General features: G+C 42.9%; 1 protein-coding gene across 2 annotated transcripts in view; it reads left to right on the top strand.

Annotated features, from left to right (window-relative positions):
- Positions 1-20,179, top strand: part of GLRA2 (glycine receptor alpha 2) — a 193,783-nt gene that overhangs the window by 54,696 nt on the left and 118,908 nt on the right. For both annotated transcript variants that reach the window (XM_015417598.1, XM_015417599.1), the window contains exons 5-7: positions 7,529-7,611; positions 10,217-10,354; positions 18,155-18,369. In XM_015417598.1, coding sequence (XP_015273084.1) covers positions 7,529-7,611; positions 10,217-10,354; positions 18,155-18,369 — 436 coding nt within the window. The remainder of the gene's footprint in view (positions 1-7,528; positions 7,612-10,216; positions 10,355-18,154; positions 18,370-20,179) is intronic.

The raw sequence follows: 20,179 nt of genomic DNA on the forward strand, positions 1-20,179 counted from the left end.
CATCACATTTAATTGAATTGTTTACTGTTTTTGACTGCATCTTGTTTTCTTCTCTGCTCTGCAGTGTTAGATAACACATCTAAGGAAACTGCCCTCTACCCTGCCTTCTTGCTGTTTATAGCTTTGGATATATGTATCTCTGCCTACTGAATGTAGCAGCTCATGCATCCAATGAAGTGGACTTTGGCTCATGAAAGCTTATGCCACAATAAATTCATACAACTTAAGACATCATAAGATGATGTTGTTCTAGTAGCAGCTGACTAACATGGCTATTGCACAAGAATTTGGTTCATACATGGATCCCATATATTTCTTAGTTTTGGCTTCATGTAGGGAGAGCTTAAAAGTAACTGGGTGTCCCAGGCTTACCAACTGCATTCTTTGCTTTATTAATGGTGCCTGCAGTGTTTTAAATTACATCTCTTACTGTAAAGCAGCAAAAATGAATTAATGAAAATAACAGCTTGCCTTCTGAACTCAAAATTCCTGTGCTTTAAATCCGTCTAGCATCATCTCTATCAAAAATGAGCATGCCATATTTAATTAAAAATGGGAGAAATGTTGGCAGAGCCTATATATAATTTTGTATGCGGAAAGCACTATTCTTGGCTGGAAAGATTTTTAAAAATTGGCAGACTCTTCCTTATGGAAATCAGTGCTAATAGGATTTTGGAGAATGCTCACTGGATAGAGGCCAAGGTACACATCTGTATACACAAAAGCCCAACAGGCAGTCATTGCATCTGGTATGAACGGATTATGACCTACGGTGATCCATATACTATGTAAAATATTCCTCTTGGCACTATAGCACTGCACTATAGCACTGCCATCACAGTACAGTGTTTTTAAATACTCTAGTGTGTCTGATTTGTAAATGAGTGCTATCAGACTAAACAAACAGAAGCAAATTGTTTCCAAGATTTGAACTGTAACAGTACTGATCTGCTTAGCAGTCAAAGATCTCTTTTGTAATGGTGTGCTGAGTTCTAGGTGGGTGGTGCCCCACTTCAAGAATACTAACAAGGTCTAAAGGTTTCATAGGAAAGCTTACAAAGGGGCAAAATCTTATGAAGACAAGAAGAAAGGAATGGCTGTTTCTAATGTATGGAGAAAAAAGCAGGTAGGAAGCCAGTGTTCACACATTTGAAAGTAAGAATGAAGAGGGGGAACACTTGGGAATAGAACAAGAAGTGGTAGTTTTCAATGATCAGGTAAGGGTTAAAGATAGGCATGAACTAAACCATGAAGCAAAATTCATCAAGAATCTTGCCCTGTTCGTGGTTCACGAAACAAAGTTCGTGACAGGTCGACTGTCACAAACGCCTATGAACTTTAAACCAGTTCAAACTGGTTTGTGGATAGGGCAGAAAGCGGGGGGGTTCGCTTGAAACCCTTTTTCTGTTCCCCACAAAAGCTGCAAAAACAAGGAGTGCCTCCCCACTGCTGAGGTGTTTCTGGGGCTTTCTTTTGTAGTCCCTTCAAAGGGACTGCACAAGAAAGAGAAACAACTGAGCAGCACTGAGCACCTCCCCACCAGTCAGCTGTTTTTCAGACTTTCTTGTGCAGTCCCTTTAGAGTGACTGCACAAGAAACCTCAAAACAGATGAGCAGCTTTTTTTTCAGGTTCTTTGCAAACCCATTTAAAGGGACTGCAGTCCCTTTCAATGATGGTTGTAGGGCCACAAACTGATTTGTTTGCCAATGAACCTCCCAGTTTGGTTCGTGGTTTGGCCATGAACCAACATGAATTGAATTTTCCAGTCATGCCCATCCCTAGTAAGGGTTGAGACCAAACTAGACATGACATTTAAAATCATTTTAAAAACAGCATTGGGAACCCAAAGCCAACTCACTTTCCACACAGCAACTTGGCAACAGATGGGAACTAATATTGAAAGCACTATAGAGTGCAATTTTTTTGTGGGAGCACAATGCAGGAGGGCTTCTGCATCCCCCCTGGTCTTTTTTCCTGAGCTGAAACAGCCCCAGGGATGTGCAACATATTGTGCTTGCAAGTCCAAAATGGGGCAAATAGCACCTCCCTCAGGACTATTCAGGCTCCTCCCTGAGCACCACAATCTGAATCAGGCCCTCATGGTGCTTTAAAAATTAGTTCCCTGCAGCTGCTGTGATGCTGCAGGGAAAGAAAGGCAGGTCTGGCAAACCTGGACCCAACTTACTCAAAAAAATAATCACATCTAGTCGTTAACCGAGCGCTGGAACAAGCTAGGGAAGCTGTGGAATCTCTTACCGTGCAGATCTTCAGGCAAAGGCAAAACAAACACCCCATGGAGATGTTTTAAGGGCAGAACAGTTCGCCTCAGATTGGGAGAATAAGTGCACTTCATACTCATCGGGTCAAATCTCGTAGTCTGTTATGCTAAACACTGTGCTCAGTTTTTTGATCACCAAAACAGATGCTGTTTGTCAGCCAGCCTTGGGCAGGGTGGAATTTTTATCATCATATTTGAAAGAATCTGTTTTGTTGTCTGATCGTGACCTGTGAGTGAATAGAGCTTTGAGGAGGGTGACTGTCTAAGACATCCGGGCAGGGACTCCCATGGACCCAGAATCACCAAGAGGAAGTGGTGAGGACACACAGTTCTGGAAGATCAGAGCGGGGCAAGGGGCCTCTGTCGGACAGCAGCAGTGTACCAATCAAATGTCTTGTATTCTTATGAATGGGAGAGGGCCCCAGAGGGAGTCTTATCCGGTGTCTCTCAGAAGGCCTGCATGGAATTCTTGAGTAGACAAGGGTTTCCCATGAATTGCACAAGAAGGTTGACTACATTGTAGTGAATGTGGGGATGTTGGGTGCAGGATTTTTTAAAAAATTGTGGCTAGAATAAACATACAATGTCAAACATCCTGTATCAGAACTTGTCTCCTGGCTTTCTAAAAGTATAAAGTAAGAGAAATATAAACAACAAAAATGTCACTCTTAAGGAGGAAGCTTAATCACTTCAGTTGTTCACCATGAACTGCAGTCATATTTGAACTTACTTTCATGGATTAAAAAAAAAAGATATCAAAAACTTCATTGTTCCTTTGCATAGCATGAACAAAAAAGAGGGGAAGGGGGAAGGGGGAAAAAAAGGGGGGGAGAAAAACTCAACCCAAAAAGCTGCTATGAATCCACAAGGGTTAAGCTGACACTAAATATAATAAACAATTTATTCAGGTGTACACATTTTTAAAAACTTTACAAAATCTTTGACTCGTTAAAAATATTCACATTCAGACATGAAAAACTTCTCAACATTCATACATAGATGGGTTAGTGCTGTGCAACTGAACCAAACGCGTTTCGGCCCCAAAGGGCCTTCCTCAGTGGTCACAATCCAAATTACAAACTTGACATACATTCAATTTTTTTTTTTACATAAGATGTTAAACAAAGAAACAAAGAAAAATTCATTATAGTTTCCCATGTATTAACATTTCTACTGATTGAAAAATAATATATATGAAGAGTAAAAATTACCTTATATCTTTATATGTTTATTATTGTTATTATTGTTTCTTTGTTTCCCTTTTCCCTCTTGTTCTTTTTAAAAATCAATATTTAGGATATAACATCTGGCCTAATACTGCATATGTATTTAACATCTTATGTTAAAAAATTTTTTGAATGTATGTCAAGTTTGTAATTTGGATTGTGACCACTGAGGAAGGCTCTTTGGGGCCGAAACGCGTTTGGTTCAGTTGCACAGCACTAACCCATCTATGTATGAATGTTGAGAAGTTTTTCATGTCTGAATGTGAATATTTTTAATGAGTCAAAGATTTTGTAAAGTTTTTAAAAATGTGTACACCTGAATAAATTTTGTATGTTTATATTTAGTGTCAGCTTAACCCTTGTGGATCCTTTGAATAGCACATCAACAAGCAGTGATCTATTACAGTATATCTTTTCAAGAGAAAAACACCACATAGTCTTTGTCACTCTGCAAAATGATGTGTAACTGTGTGAACATTAGAACTGCAAGGTCTCCTGCTGTGGTGGGAGGCCTCCCATTGGTAGCTGTCCTTGATTGGAGTGGCAGCAGGGAAAAATAATAAAATACTTCAACGTACCTTATATGCTACTATATCACTGCTGGGGAAAACCCAGAAGTGATATAGAGTGGCTCTAGGAATCACCGGAAACTCTATGGCTGCAGCATCATTACCCTGTGGCTGTTTTGGCACTTGAAAAGGTGCAGAGGAGAACAAGAAAGCCTCAGCCTACCATGCTGTAATCCCTATCGCAATCAGGCCCTCCCAGTAATTAATTAAAAATGGTTACAGCATTTATGGGTTGGACTCGTGTAGACCATCCCATGTAGTTTGGCCCTAATTAGTGCCCTACTCTGGGCTGTTCAGTGGGGCTTGCTTTCAAGAAAAGGTTCTTAGGCCTGCAGTATTATTTATTCTACAGCATTTATTGCCCACTTTTCTCCAAAGGCCTCAGATGTTTCCAATAAGCATATCCCTTGGAGACTGAGGAACCTTTTCAGTGTTTTACCTTTGAAAATGGATAGCCTGGGAAAGGCCAGAGCCCATGAGAAGAAAGAAGGGAAAATGCTCTCTCTCTCTCTCTCTCTCTCTCTCTCTCTCTCTCTCTCTCTCAACTGTGTCGTAAATGTAGGTCTAAGAAAGATGCTACTTTTCTAGTACCGCTGATTTATGGCTTCTTCCCAAAACAAATCTGGCTACAAGATGTTTTGCCTCTGACCTATACACTGCAAAAATGTGAGAAAAATTAAATCAAAATCAGTTCAAGCCTGGGTGATGATTAAATATAAAGCACATCACATTTAAAACAAAATCTTTTCAACCCTCTTGTCACAATGTTTTATTTTAGTACATACCTCTACATAACAAATCCCCAGCACACATTTTAAATGCTTGTAATGTACAACTGGGGCTGCGGTGGCTCAGAGGTTGAGATGCTGAGCTGCAGACGGGAAGGCTTATAGTTCGACAGTTTGAGACCCTCGTGCCACGTGAAAGAGTGAGCTCCCGTCTCTGGCCCCAGCTCCTGCCAACCAGCAGTTCGAAAGCAAGAAATTGCAAGTAGATAAATAGGTACCGCTTCGGTGGGCAGGTAACAGCATTCTGTGTGCCTCGGCATTTAGTCATGATGGCCACATGACCACGGAAATGTTTTCAGATAGTTCAGGCTCTTCGGCTTGGGAACAGAGATGAGCACCGCCCCCTACAGTTGGATGCGACTGGCTTTCCAACAAGGGAAACCTTTACCTTTAATGTACAACTAACCTGTAAGAAATATATCATGTAAGGAAAATTCTGGGTGGGTAGCAGTGTTTGTATGGGGCTGCAAAATAAAACAGGAGTCCACTAGCACTTTAGAGACTTTACAGAATTTATTCCAGCATAAGGTTTTCTAAATCAGAGCTTACTTTATGTCTTTCAGAAATACAAAGTTCACTGAATATGAGTAAAAAAAAAGCATATTTACTTAGATTTCTTTCTAAGGTTGTGGTCACACGCGCCAGAAAAAATGGGGGGGGGAGTGAGGCTATTTCCTCCGGAGGAGTTTGACCCGCAGTTGTGTGATCACACAGTCCTTGAAAGCTGTGGGGACAGCCCGCCACTGTGTGATCAGATGCAACCGTGGGTGAATCGGTTTGGGTTTTTTGCCGTTTGTTTCCGATGCGCTTAAATGAGGAATCAATTAGTCGCATCTCTGCACTGGGGACTCCCTATGGAGTTTGTGATGATGTGCAGACTGAGAAGGGGGGGGCAAACAACGGCACAGAGTCGGGATGGCCTGATCAGACCATCCCGACACCATGAGAGCACACTGGAGCGATCAGACAGGGGAAAGTCCATCCGTGGCCCGTCACAACTCATTTTCTACCTTATTTTCCCCGGTTTCTTTTAACTCCACTTTTGCAGCGGAGCAGAACGGGTTGCCAATGGCTGCGGGGCGTTTCCCAGATGTTGTTGTCCAATCGCACCCTTTAAATCCGCCTGGCATTTGTGCCTATGGTGGGTCTAATTGTGCGTATGATTACAGTCTAATTGAGATTCCTTCATTTACCTTATCTGTTGCTTTATGGGCAACTGGGTAGACCAGACATACAAACGTATAGTTTATACCACCAGACAAATGAAAAGTTATTGCTGTATCACAGTCTTTGCATTATAAATCTCTCACTGAATTGTGAGCTTGTTTGCATTAATTAAAATATGGAGGACTTTCATTTTCTAATCACCTTTGTATAGTACTTTATTATTATTATTATTATTATTATTATTATTATTATTATTATTATTATTATTAAAATTTCTATCCCACCCTCCCTGCAAGCAGGCTCATGGCAGCTCACATTCAGCGGCATCATGTGCTGAGTCATATAAAACATAAAAAAAACAAGATAAAACAATCACATATTATGCAATTAAAGTGCTCGCGATGATAGTCAATCCTTCAATCAGTTGAAGATGGCAAACTGTAAGATGTAAGGATAAGTCCCGATTCAGCAGTATCTGGTCTCTCACGATGCTGTATCTCGATCTCCATAAAGGGCAGACTTATTACCACAGTGTCAATAGTGATAATAGTTGGTGGTAGCAATGGGCAGCTCCTAACTAAAAGCCTGGTGGAAGAGCTCCATCAGGCAGGCCCTGCAGAACTGTACAAGGTCCTGCAGGGCCCTGATCTCCTCCGGGAGCTCATTCCACCAGGTAGAAGCCACCACTGAAAAGGCCCTGGCCCTGGTAGCGGCGAGCCTGGTCTCCTTAGTAGGTACTTGCTATGAAATTCAAGTAGGTACTTGCTATGAAATTCAAAAACATCCACATTGTCAGAAAAAAACCAGCCCTTAAGATATATAAACTGGGATACTGTGATATGTGATCCTGGTTTCAGTTTAACAGAATCATTCAGATAACAGATTTGTCTTCTGTTCTGGTTAGCAAAACGATATTAGTTCCATCCAGTTTTTGACCGATGTTCAGATTTGGTTTAACTCCTGCCCCTTTAATATTCTCCTAGAATTCCATTTGCATTAGACTGGCCATATTCTAGCACTTATATAATTGACTATCTTACCATATATGTGTTTCAGGTAGCAAAAGACAGAGTGTGAACCAGGCAGTAAAAATGTGCCTAGGACTGGATCACAAAGAAAGCTACAATAGCACAGCATGTGCAGAAAACAATTCATCATTCATCATCATCATCATCATCATCATCATCATCGTCATCATCATCATCATCATCATCATTATGGGAAGTCATTTGCATAAATCTATACATTGAAAATATTTCCCCCCAAAAGAAGGAGACTTTGGAAGTAGGTACTTGCTATGAAATTCAAGAACATCCACATTGTCAGAAAAAGACCAGCCCTTAAGATAAGCAGTATCTGGCATACTGACCTTGTTTCACTACCAGAAGGAGTAAATGAAGAGCCTTTGACCTTTTTTATTTGACAAGAGACTGTTTAGCCATTTCTGTCTGTAATTCCATGCATACTAAATGTAGTGCAATCTTTCTGTATACCTTTAGGCTAACACTAACCTTATCTTGTCCCATGGACCTGAAGAACTTTCCCATGGATGTACAAACGTGCACAATGCAACTAGAGAGCTGTAAGTAATCAGCCATTCTGTTTTTTAACCGTGAACTTTTCACTGCTTGAGATGTCCACATTTAATATTGTTTTTATGCTGTAGCAACCTCATGTTTTGTGACATTGTGCTGCCAGCATGTTATTTTTTCTGCTGACACTGCATGTTTGGGGAGTAAGCAGCTGCACTTTTAATTTCTTAAACAGCAACCTGAATTTAATGTTAAAGTCAGCCCATCTCACGTTCTATGGTTGCTCTCAATAAGGGAAGTGTTTTCAAATGACAGAACTAGTTTTTCTGGTTCTTGACTTTTGAAAGCAACAGGCTCCAGCTATAGCTCCATGTTAAAATGTATGCTTTTCATTCACAAGACCCTAGGTTCAATCCTGTTTGTTGTTTCATATTTTTAAACACTATAAACCGTTTCAGGTGAATATCCAGAAAACATACCCGATACATTTTAGACATAACAGAAGTAAATCTCTGGAATGTCCAGTTAAAAGGACTTCAGGAAGCAGAGTCAGGACAGATCCCTCTGCCTGAGACCATGGAGAGCTGATACCACTCGGTGTAGAGGCTAGAGAGAACTACAGTCAGATTTGGTATAAGACAGCTTGCTTATTTGTTCATATTAAGTTTGTTGTAGGTTCTCTGGCTTGTTTATACAGTCAAGTAAGTATGCAAGGACTTCCAGTGAAAAACAATAACAGTCATTCACTTAACACTAGAGATAACACACCGTTTCACTGCCAAGCCATTCTTAAAGGTAAACACTCTCAATTCAGCTGTCTGACTCCTTTTGCTTCCAAACAAAATATCAACACAAGGTTCTTGCTGATTGATATAGTTGTAGTCCAAAATACAGTAAAAACAGTCAAAGATGTTCTGGCTATACACACTTTTGTAAATCCTTTCTCAAGACTGGACTCATACTTTATCAAGACTATAATGAGGCCAAAACGCTTCATTAGAGAGACTGACACTCTGCCAGAATCAGGAGCTTCAGCGCTGGAAATTGAGTCTGTAGGTGTGGCTTCATGATAAGTCCAGTCTTTTTTTCGGCTAAACATTAGGAACAAAAAGTTTGTATAGCCAGAACATCTTTGACTGCTTTTACTGTATTTTGGACTATAAATGTTATGTCCGCTGACCGCCACTAGGCGCCAGCAACTTAGACCAGAGCTTGGCTCTCAGAGACAATAGGGACTAGGATCCTGAAACCTCAAGTGGTCACCAATAGGAACCTTGGCGGGAAGTTTAAACCCCCCAATAGGACCAGTGGGTGGGCCACGGGGGGCTGTATATAGTTGGCTGCCTGGCTGGTACTTGCGTTGTTATGTTGTGTACTAGTAAACATGTGTTGACAATCACACTGTTTCCTGATCATTCAATGTGTCGAACCCACTACAGAACAATAAATATATCGATCAGCAAGAACCTTGTGTTGATGTTTTGTTTGGAAGCAAAAGGAGTCGGATGGCTGAATTGAGAATGTTTACCTTTAAGAATGGCTTGGCAGAGAAACGGTGTGTTATCTCTAGTGTTAAGTGAATTACTTTTGTTTATACAGTCAGCAGTCTGTAAGTGTGACACTGAGTTCTGTTCATTGAAGTGGTAGCTCTGCACAGAGCCCTTATCGTGTGAAATGGGCCCTCAGAGGATACAGCAGTCACGTGACTCACACTCCTGAAATGTGTGGCTGGTAGCTTCCACTCCATGTGAATGGAACACAACAGAACACCTGAAGAGTACTAGTTGTAAGATGATCAAAGGATGTGAATGGAGATTACATTCCATAAAAGCACGGATTCCCCAAAAGTCAGGATATTATCATGGGAACCTATATATTTACAGCCAATGGTTTCTAATATGAATATCAGAATTATGGATTCATTAGTATAATGTCGTATCTTCTAAATAACAGTAGTGGATACAGTGCTGTCTAAGAGTGCGGTCACACGTGCCAGTTAAAATGGGGGGGGGGAGTAAGGCTATTTCCTCTGGAGGAAACAGACACGTAGTTGCATGATCACACCTCCCTTTGAAGCTGTGTGCACAGCCTGTCAGTGTGTGATCAGATGCAACTGTGGATGAGTCAGGGGTTTTTTGCGCCGTTTGTTTCCCATGTGCTTAAATGAGGAATCGGTGAACCACACCTCCACACTGAGGGCTCCCTATGGAGTTTGTGATGATGCGCATACTGCGAAGGGTGAAAAAAACAATGGCACAGAGTCAGGATGGCCTGATCAGGCCACCCCAATGGCATGAGAATGCTCTGGAGCAATAAGACAGGGGAAAGTCCTGTCCACGGCCCGTTGCAACCTGTTTACTACCGGATTTTCCCTGGTGTCCTTTAACTCTGCTTCTGCAGTGGAGCAGAATGGGTTGTCGACGGCTGCAGGGCGCTTCCCAGATGTTGTTGTCTGATTGCACCCTTTAAATCCGCCTGGCATTCGCGCCTATGTCAGGTCTCATTGTACGTATAATCGCAGCCTAAGTGATAATTTAATGTTTTGTTCTTTTTCCATTCGAAAGTAAGCATGAGTGCACTGACATAGTTGTCCCCTCTTGGCTTCAAAGGCTGCTACTCTATTGTTATCTAATGAAATGCATTTGCTTCTTCTAGTTGGTTACACTATGAACGACTTGATCTTTGAGTGGATGAGTGATGGTCCAGTGCAAGTAGCAGAAGGGTTAACTCTGCCACAGTTTATTTTGAAAGAAGAGAAGGAGCTTGGCTATTGCACAAAGCATTACAATACCGGTGAGCATTCGTTTTTATCATTTCAGATTAACAACCATTGCCACAAATGACAGGAGAAATTATAAATCAGATACGATGGGATAAACTGTTATATAAGAGTCTTTGTACCATATCTGTTGGTTTCCTAGTTGATTAGCATCAAGTGTGATATTTTCCCACTCCCTGGCATGGTTTGCAAAGTGTCAGAACCAAAAAGAAACCAAATATTATTATTTCTAAATGGCGTGATTGGTTGTCATTTTTGAACACTTAATGACAGTCAGTTCTTTAAAAGAACAGATAAGGCAGATAATATTTCTCTGCTCAACAAGTAATTAAACTGTGGGATTCACTGACAGAGGAGGTAGTGATGGCCCCAAGCATAGACAGCCAGATAAGAGATCCATCAATAGCTACTAGCTATGGTGACTGAAGGAAGCCTCCATATTCAGAGGCAGCAAACCTTTGAATACCCGTGCTGGGAGGCGGCAGCAGTGTAGGGCCTTGGATTCTATGCCCTGTTTGTTTGGCTCTTCTGTGAAACTGGTTGGCTGCTGTATAGAACAATGTAGCAGACTAGATGGATCACTGATGTGATCCAGCAGGCTGTTCTTCTGTTCTGAAGACAAGCTCCTTAGGGGGTGGCATTTGTGCCTGGGTGGAAGACAGGAGGAAGTAAGGTTGATTTGGGGTAATTGGGCCCAGCACTGGCTGTCAGCCAGTCAGCTCCCAAGCAGCTTCCATGAGAGGTCAGCCCTTCATGGAATGGGTGGGGCATGCAGACCTTCCAGCCCTAATACCAGCCCCCTGCCCTTGATTACCCCAACAGGCAGGTTGGGGAAGGTGTTGACAGCTGTCAACCACGCTCATTGTTCCCCAGCCTATGCTGCGCCAAGACCTGAGGAACCTATAATCAAGAAAGTTGTGCCCTGATTTTCCCCAGCTAGGTGTGTCTGTAGCATCCTTCTCCCCGCCCCCACATGGGCTGGTCCCCATGTCATGCACAAGGCAGCGAACCTATATTTGGCCCGTCCCCAGATGGCAGGTAGAAAATGACATGAATGGATGCTTCTTCATTTAAAAAAAGTCTCCATACATAGAAAATTAGTTGCCAGGGAAAGAATTGTAGCACAGTCTATTCCCTGACACGTATTTCATGGAAAAGAATTCAATCGTGCGATCTCCCTACACAACTTTTTCAGTGCAATCCTAAGCAGTGTTATACCTTTCTAAATATGGTGAAGTCAGTAGCTTTAAAATGATGTAACTCTACTTAGGACTTTACTGTAAGTGTAAGTTCAGGAGGAGCAAGTGTATTGCCTCAGTTTAGAGTAGAGTAAGTTAATTGTATATAGCTTAGATTCCCTTTACAATCCATTTGCAATAAAATCAGAAATATACAAACACAATGTAAAATTTACAGACTTAAAATTTATATGCCCCTAAAATCTAACAGTTTCAGTCGGTCAGTTATTTATGTATCTTCCCAGATTAGCTCTGATTTTCTTTGCTGCCTCAGTTGTTGATCATTACAACAAAGTATAGACGTTCTGCAAATGCTAATAATGTGCAAGCTTTTCACCTATGCTAATACATATGGGGGGGGGGATGAATACACAGAACTTTTCTACCTCTCCTATAATACCAGAACTCAGAGGTTGTTAGGCTTTAGATTCAGGACAGACAAAAGAAAGAATTTCTTCACTCAGTGGGTAAAATGTAGAATTTGGTGCCAGTAGATCTGGTGATAAGCACAAGCATGGATGGGTTTTAAAAGAGATTAGATAGATTTATGCAGGATAGTTCCATCACTGGCTATTAGCAAGATTACTCAAGGAAATCCCCCCATCCAGAGGCAGTAAACCTCTGAATAAGAATGTTAGGGGGAAACACTGGGGAAGGCTTATATTCCCTGTTTGTTGGCTCTCTGGGACAACTGGTTGGCCACTGTGTGAAACAGGATGCTGGTCTACATGGACCACCTGAAACGGGGTGGGGGAAGCAGGCATGCAGCAGCGACCACCAGCACCCAATCCATCTGTCTTGGGCAGCTGGCTTCCAGCCGCAGCAGCAACAGCAGGTCCTGCCTATCTTGTACATGCCAAAAAGCCATCCTTGCTTAGCCCCAGCAGGGGAACAAGATGACCAGAAGGTGGCAGGGATTCCACCCTGGACTTTTGTCCAGGGCCCTAGAATCACTAAGACCACCCCTGTACTTTTCAAAGTTTGTAATAAGGTCTACTAAATGAGGTTTAGGCAGCTGCTAGGAGGTGATAGTTTACGCCAGACCTTTCCCATTTTATATACTGTGAATTTTAATGGGAATGAGAATATTTGGGACAGTTAAATAGAAATGAATGTGGCTGACCAGCTGAGCTCTGAGCAGGAGCAGGAGAGAGAGCTGTGAGAGAGGTGAGTGGGTTTCTTTTACTTGCTTTCAGCTGAGAGAATTCAGCTAAGGATATTTTGTGGGAAAACTGTGTTTAGCAGTGTGTGGAAGCACTTAGAGTTCTTGCAGAGTCCTGGCTGATTGAGTGTGGGAGAGGAACGGGCACTGTTTGACTGGGATTGCCTGTAATTGAGAGGAAGTGGAAGGGGCATTGTTTTGCCTGTGATTGAGTGCCTGGGTGAATTTGAATTTGAATAGCTGCTGCCTGACCTCTGCTGGGGGAGGCCTCTATTTAAGGAAACACCTTGGCAGAGGCACGAGCCTCTGGCACGAGCCGAAGGGTGAGCTAAAGGGCTCTTTGCCTGTGGCTCTTAGCCTAGGGACTCTTAGACTAGGGGCGCTGTAAGAAGCCCAAAAAGAGCCAGAAAGACAAGGCCCTAGGCTCTTTGTCTTTCCCGTAAAATAATTTGACTTGATAACAAAACCCACATAAATACCAAGGGTTTAAAAGGGGGATTATATTTATTTATTTTAAAAGAATTATGAAGCCAGAATGCCAGCAGGGGGTTGGGGGCTATCCAGTGTTTTGCACGGAGTGTCACATGTATGACTATCTGCCCACTGGGCAGAAGTCTTGGGTGTGTCCTCGGTGCAAGGAGCTCCTGGTTCTCAGGGAACGTGTGTGCTCCCTTGAGGCCAAGGTGGCTGACCTGGAGAAGCAGAGACAGTCAGCTAGGCACACAGAAAAGACTCTCGGGGACTTGTTAGCTTCGTCCCACTCTGGATCTGGCAGCCCCGCTGCTGTCAGGGAGCATGAGGGTCTAGGGGAAACAGGGCACCATGCTGAGGATAAGGGGAATGTGCCCTCAGAAGGGACCTCTTCCCCAGCTGGTGAGCGGCTCTCCTTTTGCACCAAGGAACCATCCCTGAGCAGGGTGGGAGGGGGGCTCTTGGTAGTGGGTGATTCGATCCTTAGGCAGGTAGACAGCTGGGTGGCGAACCCGCGTACTGACCGTATGGTGACTTGCCTGCCTGGTGCGAAGGTAGCGGACATTACGCGTGTTTTAGATAGGCTGGTAGATAGTGCTGGGGAGGAGCCAGTGGTCGTGGTGCATGTCGGCACCAACGATGTGGGGAAATGCAGTCGTGAGGTCCTGGAGGAGAAATTTAGGCTGCTGGGCAGGAAACTTAGGTCCAGGACCTCCAAGGTAGCCTTCTCAGAAGTGTTACCTGTTCCACGCGCAGGGCCGGAGAGACAGGCAGAGATCAGGAGTCTCAATGCGTGGATGAGACGATGGTGTAGGGGGGAAGGGTTCAGGTTTGTTAGGCACTGGGATACTTTTTGGAACAAGAGGGAGCTGTACAGGCGAGACGGTCTCCACTTGTCCCGAGAAGGAACCAGGCTGCTGGCACTTAAAATCAAAAAGGTGGCAGAGCAGCTTTTAAACTGAATATTGGGGGAAAGCCGACAGGAGATGAAAAGTCTCTGGTTCGGGTTGGCTCATCTGAGAGAGGTGAGGGGGTACCGGTTGCTTTTCTACAGGGAGGTGGATTGAAATTGTCCACAGAGGCCATGGCTGGTGACATGGACTGCCGGACAACGACTCGAGATAGCAAGAGGAAGGATGCAGGCTTAACTTGTAAGGGAAATTACAGCTGTTTCTATACAAATGCTAGAAGTGTCCGAGGTAAAATCGGGGAGTTGGAGTGCTTGGTGTCGGAGGGAAAAATAGACATTGTGGGTATTTCTGAAACTTGGTGGGATGAGGAAAATCAGTGGGACACAGTGATTCCCGGTTATATATTATATCGGAAGGATAGGGGGGGAAGGGTTGGAGGTGGGGTAGCTCTGTATGTCAGAGAGGGTATAAAGTCTAGAAAGATTGAGAGGCTAAGTGAATTGGATTCGCTTCTGGAAGTTCTATGGGTTGAAATAGGGGGGCCAAAAGGAAACTTAACACTGGGAGTTTGTTATCGCCCACCAGATCAAAAGATAGAGGAGGATTATAAAATGATGAATGCCTTAAAGATAGCAACTAGACAAAAACACTGTGTAATAATAGGTGATTTTAACTACCCACACATTGATTGGGTCAATATGTGTTCTAGTCGGGAAAAAGAGATTGAGTTTCTAGACACTCTAAATGACTGTGCTATGGAGCAGATGGTCACGGAACCTACCAGGGGAGAGGCGATCCTTGATTTGGTCCTAAGTAACACTCAAGACCTGGTGAGAGATGTAAAAGTGATTGCACCGCTTGGAAACAGTGATCATAATGTTGTTGAGTTCATCATTTGTACAAATAGAGAATTGGCCAAAAAGACTCACACAACCATTTTTAACTTTAAAAGGGGTAATTTCTCTGATATGAGGGGACACGTGGGGAGGAAACTGAAAGGAAAAGTAGAAAGGGTCAAAACAATTGGGGAAGCTTGGGATCTATTTAAAACTACGATCCTAGAAGCTCAAAAAATATATATTCCGCAGGTTAGGAAAGGCACAAACAGGTATAGGAAAAAGCCTGCATGGTTAACAAACAGAGTAATGGAGGCTGTAAAAAGTAAAAAGAATTCCTTTAAGCAGTGGAAAGCTAGTCACAGTGAGGCTGATAAAACGGAACACAGGCTATGGCAAATAAAATGCAAGTCTGAGGTCAGGCAGGCAAAAAGGGAATATGAGGAGCATATAGCAAAAAACGTAAAAACCAACAATAAAACTTTCTTCAAATACATTAGAAACAGGAAACCAGCCAGGGAGGCAGTGGGGCCCTTGGACGACCAAGGGGTAAAAGGAGTATTGAAGGATGATAGGGAAATGGCTGAGAAGCTAAATGCATTTTTTGCCTCCGTCTTCACTGTGGAAGATGAGAAGTGCTTGCCCACTCCAGAACCACTGATTTCAGGAGGGGTGTTGGAAGACCTGAGTCAGATTGAGGTGATGAGAGAGGAGGTCCTAAAACTGATAGACAACTTAAAAACTGAAAAATCACCAGGCCCAGATGGCATACATCCGAGAGTTCTGAAAGAACTCAAATGTGAACTTGTAGATCTCCTGACAAAGATATGTAATCTTTCCTTAAAATCTGCCTCCATTCCTGAGGATTGGAAGGTAGCTAATGTCACTCCCATCTTTAAAAAGGGTTCCAGAGGAGATCCGGGAAATTACAGGCCAGTCAGTCTGACGTCGATACCGGGTAAATTGGTGGAAACCATTATTAAGGAAAGAATTAGTAGGCACATAGATGAACAAAACCTATTGAGGCAGACTCAGCACGGTTTCTGTAAGGGAAGATCTTGTCTCACTAACCTGTTAGTGTTCTTTGAGGGGGTGAACAAACATGTGGACAAGGGGGATCCAATAGATATTATTTACCTTGACTTCCAGAAAGCTTTTGATAAAGTTCCTCATCAAAGGCTCCTAAGTAAGCTCAAAAATCATGGGATAGAAGGACAAGTCCTTTTATGGATCAAAAACTGGCTAGTTCATAGAAAACAGAGAGTGAGTGTAGGTGGGCAATTTTCTCAGTGGAGGGTGGTAAGCAGTGGGGTACCGCAGGGATCAGTACTTGGTCCACTGCTTTTTAACTTGTTCATTAATGATTTGGAGATGGGAGTAAGCAGTGAAGTGGCTAAATTTGCGGATGATACAAAGTTGTTCAGGGTGGTGAAAACCAGTGAGGATTGTGAGGCACTCCAAGGGGATCTGTCAAGGATGGGCGAGTGGGCGTCAACATGGCAAATGGGGTTCAATGTGGCCAAGTGCAAGGTGATGCACATTGGAGCCAAAAATCCTAAATATAAATACACATTGATGGGGTCTGAACTGGCAGAGACTGAGCAAGAGAGAGATCTTGGAGTTGTAGTGGATAACTCACTGAAAATGTCGAGACAGTGTGTGACTGCAATAAAGAAGGCCAATGCTATGCTGGGGATTATTAGGAAGGGTATTGAAAACAGATCAGCCAATATAATAATGCCCCTATATAAATCAATGGTGAGACCTCATTTGGAATACTGTGTGCAGTTCTGGTCACCACACCTTAAAAAGGATATTATAGCTTTGGAAAAAGTGCAGAAAAGGGCAACTCGAATGATAAAAGGGTTGGAACACTTTCCCTATGAGGAAAGGTTAAAGCGCTTAGGGCTCTTTAGCTTGGAGAAAAGACGACTGAGGGGTGACATGATCGAGGTTTATAAGATTATGCATGAGAAAGAGCAGGTAAAGAAAGAGGTACTTTTCTCCCTTTCTCACAATACAAGAACTCGTGGGCACTCCATGAAACTGCAGAGCGGTCGGGTTAGAACGGATAAAAGGAAGTACTTCTTCACCCAAAGAGTGATTAACACATGGAATTCACTGCCACAGGAAGTGGTGGGTGCTACAAGCATGGACGGCTTCAAAAGGGAATTAGATAAGCATATGGAGCAGAGGTCCATCAGTGGCTATTAGCCACAAGGTATAGCTAGGGGCTCTGGGGCAAGTGATGCTCTGTCTTCTTGGTGCTTGGGGGGGGGGGTCAACAGTGGGAGGGCTTCTAATGTCCTGGCCCCACTGCTGGACCTCCTGATGGCACTGGTATTTCTGGCCACTGTGTGACACAGAGTGTTGGACTGGATGGGCCTTTGGCCTGATCCAACATTGGCGTCTCTTATGTTCTTATGTTCTTATGTTCTTAACTCCATCTGTCACCTTTGTGGCAGTGCTAAAAGTGGCCAGTCGTATAACAGTATATTTTCCAACCTTTGTTCATTTCGGTCATATTTCTTCTTTGGGGTCCCCATAATTTCCATGATCTCATTCTTCCCCTACCTATGCATATGAAGTATATGCATAGTAAGAGGACCAATTCTCTATTGTGTGCGTGTGTGTGTGTGTGCACGCGAGTGTGCGCTCTCAATCCCCAATGAGGCTTACTTCAGTTTTTTCTTCAATTTGGGCCACTTCATTTTCATCAGTGTTGAGCTTCTTGTGCAACTGAAAGGGCAATGAAAAAGACTGAGAGATCCTTGAAATTCCACAACACCTCTCTACGGCAGCTCTTTCCTGTTTCTGTAACAACTTGATCACTGAAAGAATTTTTCAGCTTCCTTAACAAAGAAAACAAAAGTGCTGCCACTTTATCTCTGTTTTCCAATATTATAATGTTTCAATGCTCTTTCTATTTTTGAAGGACAGAATCAAGACGCTAGAGTCAGTTGTGCCAAATGATTTATGTCTCAAGTGACTACCTAGTGGTCAGCTCCATCAAAGTAAAATGTCAGCCGAAGTAGGAACTTGTACAGTACATTCATGGGCTTCATAAGGGAATGAATCTAGACTGAATAATGACAGAAGCTTCAAAAGCCATGTGCCTCAGGCAGTTAATTTATGCTCATAATAAAATAATATTAAAATGTACAAAATGATTTATAAAAGCAATTTCATGTTCTAGGAAAATTTACATGCATTGAAGTAAAGTTTCATTTGGAGCGTCAGATGGGATATTATTTAATCCAGATGTACATTCCTAGCCTGCTGATCGTCATTTTGTCCTGGGTTTCCTTCTGGATCAACATGGATGCTGCTCCAGCCAGAGTTGCCTTGGGCATCACTACAGTCCTGACCATGACCACTCAGAGTTCAGGCTCCAGAGCTTCTCTTCCAAAAGTAAGGACCATCCATTTAACTAATTAACTACTGCAAGGCAGCTTAACACTACCTCCTATCACCCTTTGTGTATAATACTTGAAGTGTGCATGCATTTCGATGACCAGTCTAAAGCTCTTCTCTGGAGGTGCTCTTTGAATCTGGCAACAGGCATGAATGTAGGTATGTCTTACAGGCTTTGTAATAGTGCATATGGAAGGAGCATTCTTGGGTTACAATACCTACTAACAAGCAGTTAGGTTTTATGTAGCTGATTTTTGTACATGATCAAAAATATTCAAATATCGGTCACACAAATGGTACGGTTTAGAGGATGGGGGATATTTTCCCTCTCTCTATTTATCATTGTGAAATTAGTGGCTGTGAAGATACTGATAAACTTTGAAATTTTATTTGCCCAGCAGGGCTACAAGAAGCCAGAGCTGTTACATCAGCCCCAAGCATCTGCCGTATTTTAGAATGTTGTCCAATCAAGAGGGGTGGTAGTGGATATGATTCTCTGCTGATGTTCTGTTGTGTAAATCAGTTTGGAGCTTTGCAAACAATGAATCGGGGCCTGGCAGCTCCTTCCTCTCAATGTGCTTCTAGAAGTCTTATTGTCAGAGCTGTTTTATTGTTTGTGAACAGTATTGTTTTGTAACAGATGCCAAGGCTCTGGGATGGTAAGGGTCTGTGGCATCTGTGGGACTGGTTGCCTTTTGGTTCTCTGCCCGTGAGATGCCCATCTGGCTCAGCCATGGTCAAATTGTGGCCCAAGAAATGATGTCACCCACTGGGCCATAGTCTGATCCAGAAGCAGTAGGTGAGGATAATGAGCTTGGTGTGGAGGAACAAGAAATGTGGGAAAGATTTGAAAAGTAAGAACATGAGAGGGCAGCGGAGGTAAATAGCCACTGCATTGGGGTGGGGGGGGGAGGCTCCCTCGCTAACTAGAGTGGCCTGCTCTGGGTTCGGGGATGCATGGAGATTTTTGGTGTGGAGCCTGCAGAGGGAAGGGTCTGGGAAGGGAGGGACTTCAACGGAATATAATGCCATAGTGTCCATTTGCCAAAGCAGTCATTTTGTCCAGATGAACTGATCTCAGATCTCCAGCCACCACCTGGAGGTTGGCAACCCTAGCTCTAACAAAGCCAAGCCCTGGGGAAATAAACTAGGGACTGAGTCAGGTAAAGGAGAGGACTAAATGGAGTTCCCTCTTGTGATGAAATATGGAAGGAATCCTAGTTCTCTTATTTTCCGTGGTGTCCCTAAGGTTCCAGTGGGGTGGCCAACAGAATGGCTTAACTAACATAGAGAAAGACTAAAGGCCTTGCCTTTAGGTATTTTGGTATATTAAATACTTGATTGTTGCATCCATCTCTAGACTCCTGGAGTCATGTGGAAGCTGGTCTCTTCTGCATTTCCTTGTTGCAGTGAAAAAACAAATATAATGAAATGTGCAAAATACCAGCCTTCTGATTGATTGTGTTCTTGACTTCTGACTTCTGTTTATGGATGCACATGACCTAAAACTTGCCTGGAGGATATACTAAACAGTTCTTGTGCAATTTATTTTACTTCCTTGAAAATAAACTTAGTAGAAATCAATGGGACTTCCTTCAATGTGAACCAAGGGATTTAGAAGTAGGGGGCTTGTAGTTAAGGAAATGTCTCCTATGGCAAAGTGTTCACTAACTTTCCTAACAAGGCTTTTAAGTTTGGACAGGTACTCCCCAGCTCAATTTATTTATGTTTTGACTTGCTGTAATCTGCTCTAATGGAGAATAATGGATCCACGCGACGGTCACCTCGAGGTTAGACCACTGCAACG

This window comes from Gekko japonicus, unplaced genomic scaffold, assembly GCF_001447785.1.
Source record: "Gekko japonicus isolate JY-2015 unplaced genomic scaffold, Gekko_japonicus_V1.1 scaffold18, whole genome shotgun sequence".
Lineage (NCBI taxonomy): Eukaryota > Metazoa > Chordata > Lepidosauria > Squamata > Gekkonidae > Gekko > Gekko japonicus.